Source organism: Sordaria macrospora, chromosome 7, assembly GCF_033870435.1.
Source record: "Sordaria macrospora chromosome 7, complete sequence".
Lineage (NCBI taxonomy): Eukaryota > Fungi > Ascomycota > Sordariomycetes > Sordariales > Sordariaceae > Sordaria > Sordaria macrospora.
The window spans coordinates 581995-595152 of record NC_089377.1 but is presented as its reverse complement, the minus strand read 5'-3'; the positions used below and the strand labels follow the sequence as shown (position 1 = coordinate 595152).

The window sequence follows — 13158 nt, the reverse complement described above, 5'->3', positions numbered from 1 at the left end:
GGGTAATTATGTTCTTTGTCCGATGATCGATAGATCTCTGAACAAACCTTCCATTCACTTTCTGTTGACGCTTTCCCTCCATTACTTGCTTGACCTGTGCAATATCAACGGTCTTATAGGCTCGTTTATCTCCTTCAAAATAGCTGCGCCTCCAGGATGGAAGGAACGACCGTACCTGAGAACCCAAACAGCCAAGAAAGGCCAAGCATCAACATTACTGGACTGCCCGGACGGCAGGCGCCCTCTTGGCTTGTCGCACAATTTCCCTCACTGCACCTGCTTGGCTGACCTTGGCTTCCATAATGCATCGAGGCCGTTGAAGAAAATGAGACTTCCAACGACGCCTCCAAGTTCCAACCGTTCTTCTGTGCACGGTTGGGAATCGTGACGGCGACTACCGAAACATTACATGTACCGCCGCAACCCCCTTGAAGTTATCATCATCACCTTCGCCCCCCGGTAGGAGAGAGTCTAGACTCATGACGACCTAGAATTACCTCTTGAGCTTCCGGTTCGTAGTAGTAGAATTTCTTCGAGCTCTACCTTTCACTTCCAAGCACAGTGGTCAGGGATACCTGGTACAAGATATCTTTCCTTCCCAAGAAAAACAAGCTCAACTCCAAGCCGGCAGATATCGTGATGCACCCCCAGGCTGGGGTCAACCCGTCAAACCGGCCAAGAGAACCCGAATACGGAAAGTGACCGTTGAGTGTCTAGACCCAGCCCCAGTCCCAGTCCCAGTCCCAGTACCAGTCCCAGTTACAGGTAAGCAAACAAGCAAGTCAATGCTGCTGCATGTTTGTACCTGCGTGTGCGTCTTCTTCCCCAGCTCCCTCCCCCAGACAGGCAGACAGACAGACAGACGAGCCAATCAACCTCCTCGTCGAAACACAAAGGGGTTGTTATCGTCACGATACCCGGGGGATTGACTGGATGCTTCCTTTCCCTTTCTTGTCGCTCGGGTGTAGATTGGTCCGCTTGATAATATACACTGGTAGCGAGGCACATGGAGTGCATCTTTCTCTTCTCGGCGAGGATATCTAGACCTCAAGCACCCACTCACTCTGGTCAATAATTCTTGTTTGCTCCATTCTAATCATACGATCCTTTGGTTTCCATTACTTCACTTCTTCTTGTGTATTTCCCCATTTTGCCTTCGACAGGAATAGTTTTGGTTTGCTTGTCATACGTCAGTAGGTCCGGAACCACTGACTGATACCCCATAATTCGTTGTTCTTGTTCTTTTCCTTTTTTCTTGTTGCCATTAGCCCAAGCATTGTTTGCCTCCTGCTTGACTCCCCGCACTCCGCATACAGATACATTGCATATATCTGTTCTTCTCAGTACCTCAAAGGAAATATTTGTCTTTTTTGTATCTCTCCCTAATCACACACATCTTCCTCCCGTCGAAAACATGGCCAGGATGCTCAAGTCGTTGATGGTGGTAGCGGCCGCGTCTGTGACGCCCGTCTGGTCGCTCTGCTCGCACAATACCTTCCTCCACCCGCGAGAGGAGGGCAAGGTCGTCGAAGTCAAGAAGTTCGGATACACTGGCGTCACCGGTCCGCTGTTCTGGTCGTCGCTTGCGCCCGAAAACACCGTCTGCTCCACGGGCACACGGCAGTCCCCCATCGACATGAGGGAAGGATCCTTCAACATGTTGTCCTCGTCCGATATCCAGGTCGAAATCCCCGATTTCACCAAAGGCACCGAGTTCGAGAACCTCGGAACCACCATCGAGGTCATTGCGAAGGGTGGCTCGATGACCCTCGGCGAGAAGCAGTATACTCTGCAGCAGTTTCATTTCCATTTGCCTAGTGAGCACTTGGATAATGGTACTATCCGAGCCAGTTAGTTTCCTCTAAGCCTCTCATGTAGTCAGCAGATCTCTAACAAGTTTGCAACAGTGGAAATGCACATGGTCTGGCAGACCGAGAACCAGGAGATTGCCGTCATCGGCACTTACATTGACGTCGCCACGGAGGCTGGTCCGGCACTTGCCATTCCTCCCGTTGCCGCTCCTGCTCCCGCTCCCAGTGGCGCTCCTATTCCTCCCACCAACGAGACCGTTGCACCTGCATCTGCGCCGGCCAGGTTCCGCATCAGGAGAGCCAAAAGCCAAAGAAGGCAAGAAGCCTTCGTGCCTCCTGCCACCAACGAGACGGCACCTGCAGTGCCCCCAGTGCAAGACGCTCCAGATGCCCCTGTCTCGGGTGCGCCCACGGTCCTCCTCGAGACCATTTTCAGCACCATCGACGCCATCCGCACGCCCGGCACCGTGACCCAGACCCCTCCTTTGGTGCTATCCGAGGTGGTCAACATCTGGAAGTCGGGTCACTTCCAGGGGTACGTGTTTCCTCCTCTTTTCCTCCACTCCACTATCCCACTTCTTTTTTTCCACCGCCCTTTTTCAGCTTTCGTCAGATCAACTAACCCGTTCCCGTCAAACCAACCCAACAGATACTCCGGGTCCCTCACCACCCCTCCCTGCAGCGAGGGCGTCAGCTGGCTCGTGTCGACGCAGACGCTAAGGATCTCGCCTTTGACGTTTGAGAAGGTCCGTAGTGTCATCGGCTTCAACTCACGGATCACGCAGAATGCGCCCGGGCAGGATAATATCCTGGCTATGGCAGCTATTCGGCAGTTGAACGTGTTTGCTTCTTCTGGGGCTGCGTCTCAGCCGGCGCAGTAAGAGGTTTGTTTTTTTGATGCTGGCTGGTGCGGAAAGCAGTGATGTAAACTCTAGAAAACGGGCGGGAGTAGGATAAACAATACAACGAACGGTTATGGCAATCCTACTGTAGACAGACGTCGTTGAAGTTCAACGCATCTTTGTTTTGTAACTTGGTGATATTTTCGACTCAGTACATAGAGAGTGTTCTTGAAAATTTCATGGCGTTAGCCAAAAAAAAAATAATTTTTGAATCAGGAGCAGTGCCTAACGATGCAAAAGAAAAGAGTGACGAGTGGGAAGGAAAAGAAAAAACAAGGCAAAAAAGAGAAGGCGTTTGTGACGCCGGGAATTGAGCCCGACGTGGGGGTCGAACCCACAACCTTGAGATTAAGAGTCTCACGCTCTACCGATTGAGCTAGCCGGGCAGCTGAAGCTGCCAGTTGGTTGTTATGCGGCCTCGAAGCATGCACTTATAACGGTGTAGTAGTTTTCCTTCGCCAACATAGGATCTTTCGTGAGAGTTGCAGGGTGACAATGTTTTGGCAGAAACTTCGAGTTGGGAATTATTTAAGCTCAGCGCTAATCTCTACAAGCGCTGATATTGTGCACACGCACGAAGTGTGTTGTTCGCTCTTGGCATGCAGTCAATTTCCGTCGTCGTTCGAGAACACTTTCAGTGATGCTGCGGGGTCGTTGACGCTGTATCTAAGCGGTTATCGATAAGATAGCGTCTGTTTAGTTCATCTCCATTTCTGGTCTTCAATTGTTCGTTAATGTCGTGTCGTCATGAAGCTTTTGATGATCTGATATTGTATGGACTTAGAAAAGAGAACAGTCGGAAATCCCCTTACTCCGCATGTTTGTCATTCGATGTTCCCGTGTCCAACCACTGCAGGCACGAACGGTTGAATCTCGCGTCACAGTCGCAGAAGTGGTGATGTCATCAATTTCCGTTGCCGCTCCCACTTACATCCCCGAGAACCTTTGTGGTCAAGCCATAGGTATAACTCCCATCACCACTACTGCAATTTGCAACCAACTTGGACAATAACAAACAACTAAACTTATAGGCTCGCGATTCCAGCATCGAAAGTAAACCAACCTAACTTCACACAACCAGCAACACCATATCAAACCACAACCAACAACACTCTAATCATCCAAAATGGTCCGCGCTACTCCCTCCATCCGCACCGCTCTCCGCCCCGTCGTCCGCGCCCGCGTCCCGCGCGCTCAGAACCAGGTCCGTTTCAGGACGACCGAAAACACCGATAGCGCTCGCGAAAACGGTCCGGTTAAGGAGTTCAACAAGACGGGTAACACCAACAAGCCATGGCTGTACGTTTCCCCGTTTCCCCTCCACTCCGCCCCAGCAACAACCTACCAGCTTTCCTGCCTTCCTCAAGTACCATTCCCACTTAAAAGTACCATGCAGTTGATACTGACTGATTGCTACGAAATAGCTTCGCCGGTGTCGCCACCCTCGCCGTCGGCGGCATCTACGCCACGATGATGGGCAAGCCCGAGAAGGCTGCTGCTGCCTCGCAGAAGCTTGATTTTGTTGCGGACGGGAAGAGTGCGCCTCATAACCTCGCTGTTGGCAACGCCAAGTAAACGAAGGAAGGATCGATCATGAGTTTTACGACTTTTTGCGAATTTGGGATTTGGGAGGAGTCACTTGCGGGATACCTAAGCGTTCTTTTTGAGTTTTTACCTGCCTACCTTAGCTGATGAGATAGATAGGTGTGCGACACATCCACACAAAGGAAGGGTTGGATGATTACGAAAGCTTGGTTTCCCGGCTTCCTACCCCCAAAAGTAAGAACGGGCGGATGATGGGGCCGGCGAAGTCGAAGACGGACAGACAGACAGACAGAATGCAATGAATGCTTCCCAGCCTCGAGATAGGATTGGAGCTGATGTTATAAATGCTATTGCAATACGATGATGATTCCTTTTAAGCTTCAGATCAGTTCAAGAGAGTGTGCAATTGGGCAGTTAGGTGCTCTCCCTCGTCTCGTTGAGGATGCAGTGGATGGATGGTTAAGAACTTCGTTTATGTCGGACGGTTACCAACTCGAACCCGTCTACTACAGGACGCCTGCACCGCACACCACGCCATGGGGAAGGCATCACGGAAAGTGCAAGGAGCACAAGGAATTGGGCAGGAACACACAGCTACAAAGGAAGGAGCGCGGAGGCACTCACAGAAGGAAAGCCGGTAAGTCGCTAAAGGTAGTTAGAAGGCGGGTTGTTTGCAACCACTTGCTCACATATAATGCCCTCTCCACCCGTCCCTTCCAACAGCGAATCACAAAGCCCGCATGGCTCAGTGGTAGAGCGCATCACTAGTAATGATGAGGTCGTCAGTTCGATTCTGGCTGTGGGCATTTCATGTTCTTTCGCTTTCTTTTTCTTTCCCCTTTCCCACCCACCCTTTGCAATGCTCGTCTTTTTGCGTTTCTCAACAAACTCATTTTGTTTCAACTCACGCACAGTCTGTCCTATCTATCTATCCAACACCAACTAACCTACTGGGCCGGACCGTACGATATTACGACCCACCCCCCCCCCCCCCCCTTTTTTTTTTTCCCTTTTCATCAACAAAACGAGCGAATAACTGTCCCTGGTGAGTGAATCCTTGGTTGGTTGGCTCTTTTCGATGTCGATTTCTCGACTTCTTCTTCTTCTGTTCGGCCTGCCAGATAAGCTTGGTACTGCGGGTAATCTTATTCTAGTTTGGACCGTGTGACGAAGCAAGCAGGTGAGGTGGTGAAGCTAGACTCGGTTGTCGAGTAACAAAGGGCCAATCCCCCGGGCCCTCAGGAGAGAAGAGTACCAGTAGCTGAGTTGGATGTGGGTGTGCGTACGATCACATCATCACGCTCGTTCGGAATTGTCATGTTGGACTTAACTGGGCTGGTTGGTTTGGAATTATGTGGAATCTGTCAAATATACTTGGTTCTTTATATTATGTGATTGGTGCGGCACATTTGGTAGTTACCTGGTTGCTGCTGTCTTTGTTTATGGATGGCATAGTGATGTACCATAGAGAGAATGACATATTTTTCTTCCCGTTTCATCACTTCCCTTTACTATTTCTTACGCACCTCTAATAGCTTTATGCTTCATCATATAGACCTAGATTTTCCCATCCCAGGTACAACACCCCATCGACCGCCTTCCGAATCTTCTGCTTTGTCTCCTGGTTGGTTTCCGGATACGGCTTCCTCGGCCTAAACAACTCCATACCCTTCGTACCGTCCTTCACCGAAAAAGATGGCCCATCTCGCCCATCTCCGTTCAAAATTCCTGCCCTCCACCCCGTATACAAGCTAGCAGCATATTTGACAGCCGCAATCCCATCAGCCTTCAGATGTTCCTCTGCCAGAGCCAGAAGCCCACTCCTGAATATTGCTTGGCCCCTCTTCACCTTATCATTCTCCTCATCCCACTGCACCCATTTGTTATACACACCCACCAATGCCCGAGGAAACACATTCCCAAAAGCCGCTATACATCCGCTCGAGCCCACCGCCAGCCCGCCAATCAAGAAATCACTCTGGCCGCCGAAAATCGCAAACTCCTTCTTCTCGGGCTCAAAGTCGCTCGCCAACCTCGTAATCTTCGCCACGCTCCCGCACGTCAACTTGCATCCCACAATCTTGCCCTTGTGTCGCTTCGCCAGCCTCGTAATGAGCGTACTGCTGAGATCAATCCCACCACATACCGCTGGGAAATTATATATCAGCACAGGCAATCTGGAGTAGGTCGCAACCTCATCAAAGAAGTCCTCCACCATCTGCTCCCCTCCCCTAAGGCCCTTAGGTCCAAAGTAACCCGGCGGCAACACAAGCACGTAGTCGGCTCCGGCCTTGACGGCGTCGTCAATATACTCCTTCACCTGCGCATTGCTGTGGCCCGACACGCCTGCCATGATGGGAAACCCCTTAGGAACAGTCCTGCACGCGCAGCGGAGCAGTTCGTAACGTTCTTCCCGAGTGAGCAGGAAGGTCTCGGCGTTGGTACCGAGGATTAAGAGACCGGCAAGGCCAACTTCAGGGGAGGAGAGGTAGCGGAAGTACTTGGCTTGGGATTCCAGGTCGAGAGTATCATGTTGGGGGTTGAAGAGGGTTATGGCGGGGACCCAGATGCCGGCGGCTGGGACTGTGGGGACCATTTTTGCTGCAAGTTGTATGTGTCTGATTGATGGAGTGAATGTCTTCGGCCGGCCCAGGTGAGTCGATTGCCTTGGGTTATTGTTATTGTTGGTGGTGTGGTCGTTGTGAGTTCTTTCGTCCAGGTAGGTTGACTCAATGGTTGATGAGTTCGACCGTATGAACCAGCTCAAGAATGAGAAGCCAAAATGAAGAGAGTCAAGGCTCAGGTGTCACGGCGTAGAACGACTGAAATAATGAGTGCTAGGTAGTTTCCGAGTTCGACAAGGCATATCAAGAAAAAGAAAGAGTGGTGTTGACGTGGTTGACGGCGCGGTGCGGGGGTAGCATTCGGCCGACACCCGACGGGAGGGGAAACTGTACATCATCCAATCGGCCGGGGGATCGGATTTTTTGAACCGGAAAAGCCGAGAAGCTGCAATGATGGTCTAAGTGTTTGCAGCAGATGTGTTGACCAAAAGCCGTGGTAATGTGTTTGAATTTGTAACGGAAAGGAAACTGAGTGAGTGGAAAGGGCGACAAAGGCCTGGCGGATCTTGGTTTACAAGTACATAATCACTCCCGTCTCTCGTCTTCAACCAGACCGCCCAATCAGCCACCGCACGCAACCGCGTGTCAGATGGCTTCGTTCCTTTTTTAATAGTCGTGAGCTCCTTCCATTCTGTATCAGCCATCGTTGCCCTGTGATGGCTTCCTTCCACCGTACTATAGAATGTCCTTTCCGCTATGAAACCTTAGTATTCCCTTAAGGTTCCTTCCAAAATGGGATGTGACAAGCAGGAATCAAGTGCATACACTTAGGTGTGAGTTGGAGATACCCGCCTTTCGGTCGAGTGATGTATCAATAAGTCTATCACCGACCTCACTATCGTGAGGATAGTTTCCATCACCGGTGGCATCCTCATTCGCCACTTGCATTTCAAGCCCAAGGATAGACAGGTACTTTGCTTTTCAAGTAAATCCAATTTCCTACTCCTACTCCTTATTCAGTTCCTACAACATATACAAAGAAAGAAGGTGAAGAATCATAAACCAACAGTGAAAGTACCTGACATCAGCTCTGCGCACCGTGACTGTCTGCCTAGTCTTGATGGGTGTGGGTGTGTTTGTGTGCAAATTAAAAAGAATTATTAGTCTGTAGATAAAACGTTGTAAAGCCGTTATAAACCCCACCCTCCCTGCTGTTCAAGCCAAAAAGTACAAAGAAAAGCAAGCCGCAACTCTCTCTCTCTACTGCTTCCCGTCTGCTGCTGCTGCTGCTGCTGCCATGCCACGCAAAAAATAAGGAGGATTCGCGAAAAGACAGAAATCAGACATGAGTGTGTAGTGACGACCCCAAACCGTAATGTGAGAAAAACGACCGACCGACCAGACCAAATTACCAGTCCAAAGTATGTGTGAGTGTGTAAGCGAGAGTGCTGTGCGCGCAGGTACATGAATCAAAAACAACCCTACAAACACAAAATCCTGTTTCCTTTTTCCCCCAGTCCCTTTTCTTTCTTGTTTTGTTGTTTTGCGAGAGTATAGGAGTCCGGTCTCAGACCTAAGACCCTTTCTCTCAAGACTGAGCGAGACAGTTAAGGGGAAAGTTCAGGTAGGCATAGGTGACTCCCCAACGCAGAACGCCCATACTGTCAAATCATCAAAAAGCATATTTTGCTCGCCCTCGCACAACCAACCGCCTGCTTCCTATGCTGTCGTCATCCCATGCCAGCAAACCTTACAGTATAATCCAACAAACGTCAATCCAATCGGTCCCTCATAGTCGGAGCTCCCGGACAATCTTCTCCGCCAAGGCCTTGTACTGCCAAGTGTTTCCGGCAAGCCTCTTGAACTGGACACCGTGCAGACTGACGATCGGGACCTTGACGATCAAGATCTCAAACTCGATATCGTTGCCGCCTTCGGTCATCACTGTCGGTTGACGTTCAGCGTGGTTGATGCTGGGGGTATGCAGACAGCTGAAACCACCCTTGATCTCAGTAAAGTCCACGCCAAGCACCCGCAACACTCGCTTGATATCCCCCCGTATTTCAGGAAGAGGTCTTGTCGAGGTTGTAGATACGCTGAAGATACCCTTGAGGAATACGGGTTTGGCCAGATCGGGGTCTTCGGGCTCTAGCCTCTCGTTGGAACCGCCCGAGGTCTCGCCTCTTGGGTCGCTGTCCACCAGCTCAGCGTCTGTCTCTTCGCGGACAGAGTGGTGATGGCTCTGGTAGCTTCTTTGAGGCTCTGTAGTTTGTGGTTGAGTTTGCTGAGCGGCGGCCTCAGCCTCACGCTTGGCTCGTCGCATCTGGATAGACTCCCTACGAGCGTGACCGAGCGACTTGGCGCGCATGGACATAGAACCCCGGAGAGGTGGCTTGCCGTCCGTCGAATTAGCTGTCGCTGGAGACTCCTTTCGCCTGTCACGGGTGCTAAGTCTGCGGAGGATCCCGGCGGCCGTGCTTTCCTTCTTGGCGGGAACCATATCGGGCGAGAGTAGACCACTCTTGATGGGCTCCCTAGGTTGATCCTCGCTGTGTGACCTGGTCCTTTGTCGGCTCCGGGGCTCGGCATTGTGAACGGGTTGTGGCGGTACGATATCGGCGAGAGAGTGTTTCTCCTTTGGTCGGACGACGGGAGAAGGAGGTACTGGCACCTGTGTCTGTGATGACGAAAGTGGCTGCTGAGCCTTGGATGGTTGCTGCAAGTCAACGTGGACGTGGTTGCGCTCGCGCTCGAGCTTTTCGCGAACAAGGTAGTAGATGGAAATAAGAGGGTCGAAAGCGTTGAGAGGATCATCGCCAAGGGGAAGACCCTCTGAGCTGGTGGCAGTCAGTGTGTCCTTGCTCGTCACAGAATTCCTCCTCTTGTAGAAATCGAAGCCAAAGCCACGCTTCTTCTCCGCATCCTTCGGGATCGGCTCCGGTCGTTCTCTCTCCTTCTCGAGGCGGCGAACGGCGGCCTGGTACTTGGGCGACTTGATTCTCTTAGTCAACTCTGCTGTAATGTACTCTGGAGGGCCGAACTTGAAACCGGTCATCTGCGAAATGACTTCGGGGTCGAGGGGAAGCGTCAGGGGCTCGCGGCGCGGCAGGTAGTTATCGGGGGGTCCGTTGTAACCCTTGAGCATCCAAGGATGGTTCATGACCTCATGCATGGTGGCTCGCTGTTTGGGGTCAGTCACCAACATGCGCGAGATGAGGTGCTTGCATTCTGCAGACGGTCGAGTTAGCATGATTTTCAGTGAAGCCGGAGATTCAGCGTAGGAACATACCCGAAGAAAGCCAGTTGGGATAGTCAACTGCACCCTTCTTGATCTTTTGGTGGAGAGCGGGCATGTACTGGTCGTCAAACGGAACCTTGCCGCACACCAACACAAACAAAACGACGCCAAAGCTCCATACGTCAACCTCGGGACCGGTATATGGCCTTGCCTGCAAAAGCTCAGGAGCGGCAAAGTAGAGACTGCCGCAGTATGTCTTGAGTTTCCTATCCTCCTCTGGGGAGAAGAGGTTGCTGAGACCGAAATCGATAATTTTGATGTCACCAGTCTTGCTGATCAGGATGTTCTCGATCTTCAAGTCGCGATGCACAATGCTGTTGCGATGGCAATAGTCGACGGCACTGGCTATTTGGCGGGCGAACTTGCGGGCCTGTTTCTCCTTGAGCTTACCGTGGGAAATGATGTAGTCCAGCATTTGGCCGCCATTAACGTATTCAAAAAGCATGTACCAATGCCACCTTGTTCGCAAGTTGTCGCGGAGTCCGCAGATGTACTGATGGTTCAGGAGGCTGACGATAGCCGCCTCGCGGGCGTTGCGGTCTTCCCTAGCGGCATCGGCCTTTTCACGCTCTTCCCTCGACTGTCGGCCATCGTCGGGCGATACTCTTTCGATGATCTTGCAGGCGACCTAAACAGAGAAACAAACAGAGGTAAGAGTTAGCTAAAGAAACGGAACAATCGGGATGTCGCATTTGATGGGTGAACTTGCCAATTCGTTGGTACCCTCCTTTTTCGCCAGCTTGACCTTGCCCATGCTACCCTGACCAATTGTTTTGATGAAGGCATAGTTGCCGGATGGGGCGGGGATCACGGTGCGGTATCGTTGCTTGGTAGTGCCAGTGGCACTGCGGTGTGTCGAGGTGCCGGCGTCGGCGCCATTGCGGTGGTCGTCCCCGGCGCTGGCGTGGCCGTGAGGGGCGGCAGCGGCAGCGGCAGCGGACATGTCGGGCTGCTGGTGGTGATGTCCGTGCTGTTGTGAAGGATGCTGGTGGTGTCTCGACGATGTGGCCGTGGTGGTGGTAGCTGCTGCTGCTGCTGCGGTTGCTCCTGAGGCAGATCGCTGACTGGTCCGGCGGTGGGGACGCGAGGGTTCAGCTCTGCTGGTTGATTCGGACCGCGGCAGTGGTGGCTCTGGTCGTGATGTGGTAGGGGGACGCCGAGTCCGAACAGACTGTGACCGGATGGGGAGTTCGGCGGCGGCGCCAGAGGAGAGTGTCGTCGCCATGGGGGGTGGAGACGCGTGTGGTGGTACTGCGGTACTCTTTTGGGGGTGTAGCAAAGGGGATTTCCCAGGGTGATGGAGCCGGGTTGGCGGTAGGGCGGTCGGAGTCCTGATCCCTAGACTAGTCGCAGCCGGGGGAGGACACTGCCAGTAGTAGAGGACGGGGGTCTTTTGGTCTGGGGGCGTTCTGGTCGAATCTCAATCGGCGAAGCCAATGGTCGACTATAGGCGAGTGTAGAGATGACTACCTGGATACGGCTTGATCGATTACGAGAGCAATATGTCGTGGTATTGTCCGGACTGGCCTCGTGGTGCAAGTCGCAAGATTACAAGTCGGGCGCGGGAGCCTAATTCAGGACCTAATCCAGGGCTCAGGTACAAAGCGAAATGGGCGTAATGGGGAATCTGGTCTCGAGCGATCCACGCAAATTCGGTTGCGGGAGGAGAAGCAGTGGAGAGTGGGAGTAGCACTAGATGATAATGCAAACGAGGGAGTGAAATGCTGTGTACTGTCCAATGCCGACGATCCAGAGTTTTGCGGGTGGTGGTTGTGCAGGGCAGTGTTGTAAGTTGAGATGAAGCAGTAATGCGGTGCAAATTGTTGGAGTTGTGAGTGTGGAAGTGCAGTCCGCGCAGTCCAGGTCAGGTCCGGCGGAGAGCAGGAAGACGAGCGGGAGCGGGAGCTTTGGTCGCTGTAAGGGTCAGTCGAGGAGAGTTGGGAGAGAATGCCCGTGCTTCGATTGGATTGATTTTAGAGCTGGTTCGCAACCTTGGCAGACGGGATGTGTCAAACCGAAAGACGGCGTTCCCGACGACAGCAGCAACTCTTGTGACGGGGTGAGCGAGCTGCGAGGGAAATTGTAAGAGGTTGTCTACCTAGAGAGGTGTTGTTGACAAAGAGTCAAATGGTCCGAAAGGGTTGATAATTGTCCGGTCTCGTGTGGCTTGTTGCCAGTGTTGTCCGAGTCGGGATGGCGGAAGCAAGGTAGTGGAGACAGGAAGCAAGCACAGTGAAGGGGATGGAGAGGCTTTGGAGGTGGGCCCGCTGCGTCGGCCACTGACAAAGAATTGGTGGTTGGGTTTTGCAGTGGTGAAACGGGGCCGCCCTGAGCAAGGGACTTGGGGTGGGTCTACGTCTTTAGTATTAACACTCAAGGTACTTCTGCCTCTCAACTGTTAACATGTGGGAATATCTCTCCGCCTTCAACCGTCACCGCCAGGTCGACCGCTTTTGACAAAGATATCAAGCCAGATATAAAAACAAAGATCTCTGATTATTTAACACGATCTCATGCATCCCTAAGAACCAGGTTGGTGGATATGATTCACTGGTCAGGTCAGTTCCCGGTTTCCGGGGTTGAATGATGAGGTTACCTTGAATAAGAGCGCGCTTAACATCATAAATGACACTATACCAAACGCTAAACATCAACCTCTTCTGAGTGAGCTCCTCCACAACCTGAACTCCGCGGAGACATTGTAGATGAGGCACAGTAAGGGACAGGCGAGGCCATTATAACGGGCTATTTCCAGTCTCAAAGTGGATGTTACTTGCGATCCTCTCGTGTTCAATATGGTCTCGTCGTTCTTCTGGCCATTGCCTCGAACGGTCTTCGTTTTTCTCCTGGCCTGGACCCAGTGTCAATTCCTTGGGGACCACCGAGGCACCACCAAAGGGACCACCAAGAACCACCAAGGCAATCCGGCATCTCATTTGTGAAATTCAGTCACGATGAAGAAAAAGGACAAGGAAGGCCAGGACACTTGAGGAGGACCGTGCATTATTGAACCCACAAATGGGCACGGTTGTCGTTCG

At 52.1% G+C, this 13158-nt stretch overlaps 4 protein-coding genes and 2 non-coding genes across 6 annotated transcripts; 3 read left to right on the top strand and 3 right to left on the bottom strand.

The window, feature by feature from the left end:
• The first annotated feature begins 677 nt into the window (after positions 1-677).
• SMAC4_03821 (uncharacterized protein) lies at positions 678-2905 on the top strand. Its single transcript, XM_003347675.2, has 3 exons — positions 678-1850; positions 1908-2346; positions 2461-2905. Exons 1-3 carry the CDS (start codon positions 1415-1417, stop codon positions 2690-2692), a joined length of 1107 nt encoding a protein of 368 aa, XP_003347723.1. The 5' UTR covers positions 678-1414; the 3' UTR covers positions 2693-2905.
• A 121-nt stretch (positions 2906-3026) lies between these two features.
• SMAC4_14059 lies at positions 3027-3099 on the bottom strand. The gene has a single exon. It is a non-coding gene; the product is annotated as a tRNA-Lys (tRNA).
• A 352-nt stretch (positions 3100-3451) lies between these two features.
• Positions 3452-4641, top strand: SMAC4_03822 (uncharacterized protein). The gene is made up of 3 exons (XM_003347676.2): positions 3452-3675; positions 3745-4012; positions 4138-4641. Exons 2-3 carry the CDS (start codon positions 3840-3842, stop codon positions 4286-4288), a joined length of 324 nt encoding a protein of 107 aa, XP_003347724.1. The 5' UTR covers positions 3452-3675; positions 3745-3839; the 3' UTR covers positions 4289-4641.
• A 351-nt stretch (positions 4642-4992) lies between these two features.
• Positions 4993-5064, top strand: SMAC4_14058. The gene has a single exon. It is a non-coding gene; the product is annotated as a tRNA-Thr (tRNA).
• A 659-nt stretch (positions 5065-5723) lies between these two features.
• On the bottom strand, positions 5724-7102 carry SMAC4_03823 (uncharacterized protein). Its single transcript, XM_003347677.2, has one exon. It carries the CDS (start codon positions 6852-6854, stop codon positions 5796-5798), a length of 1059 nt encoding a protein of 352 aa, XP_003347725.1. The 5' UTR covers positions 6855-7102; the 3' UTR covers positions 5724-5795.
• A 1509-nt stretch (positions 7103-8611) lies between these two features.
• SMAC4_03824 (uncharacterized protein) lies at positions 8612-11345 on the bottom strand (the record flags this gene model as incomplete). Its single annotated transcript, XM_066090008.1, has 3 exons — positions 8612-10050; positions 10112-10748; positions 10830-11345. The coding sequence occupies 3 exons, from the start codon at positions 11343-11345 to the stop codon at positions 8612-8614; spliced, it is 2592 nt and encodes an 863-aa protein (XP_065947667.1).
• Between the last annotated feature and the right edge of the window lie 1813 nt (positions 11346-13158).

What these genes read in the sequence shown, in the direction of transcription:
- SMAC4_03822 (XM_003347676.2), top strand. Translation starts at nt 3,840, where the DNA reads ATGGTCCGCGCTACTCCCTCCATCCGCACCGCTCTCCGCCCCGTCGTC. An exon ending in AACACCAACAAGCCATGGCT is followed by an intron (nt 4,013 to 4,137) that starts GTACGTTTCCCC and finishes GCTACGAAATAG; the next exon opens with CTTCGCCGGTGTCGCCACCC.
- SMAC4_03821 (XM_003347675.2), top strand. Translation starts at nt 1,415, where the DNA reads ATGGCCAGGATGCTCAAGTCGTTGATGGTGGTAGCGGCCGCGTCTGTG. An exon ending in TAATGGTACTATCCGAGCCA is followed by an intron (nt 1,851 to 1,907) that starts GTTAGTTTCCTC and finishes AGTTTGCAACAG; the next exon opens with TGGAAATGCACATGGTCTGG. An exon ending in AAGTCGGGTCACTTCCAGGG is followed by an intron (nt 2,347 to 2,460) that starts GTACGTGTTTCC and finishes CCAACCCAACAG; the next exon opens with ATACTCCGGGTCCCTCACCA.
- SMAC4_03823 (XM_003347677.2), bottom strand. Translation starts at nt 6,854, where the DNA reads ATGGTCCCCACAGTCCCAGCCGCCGGCATCTGGGTCCCCGCCATAACC.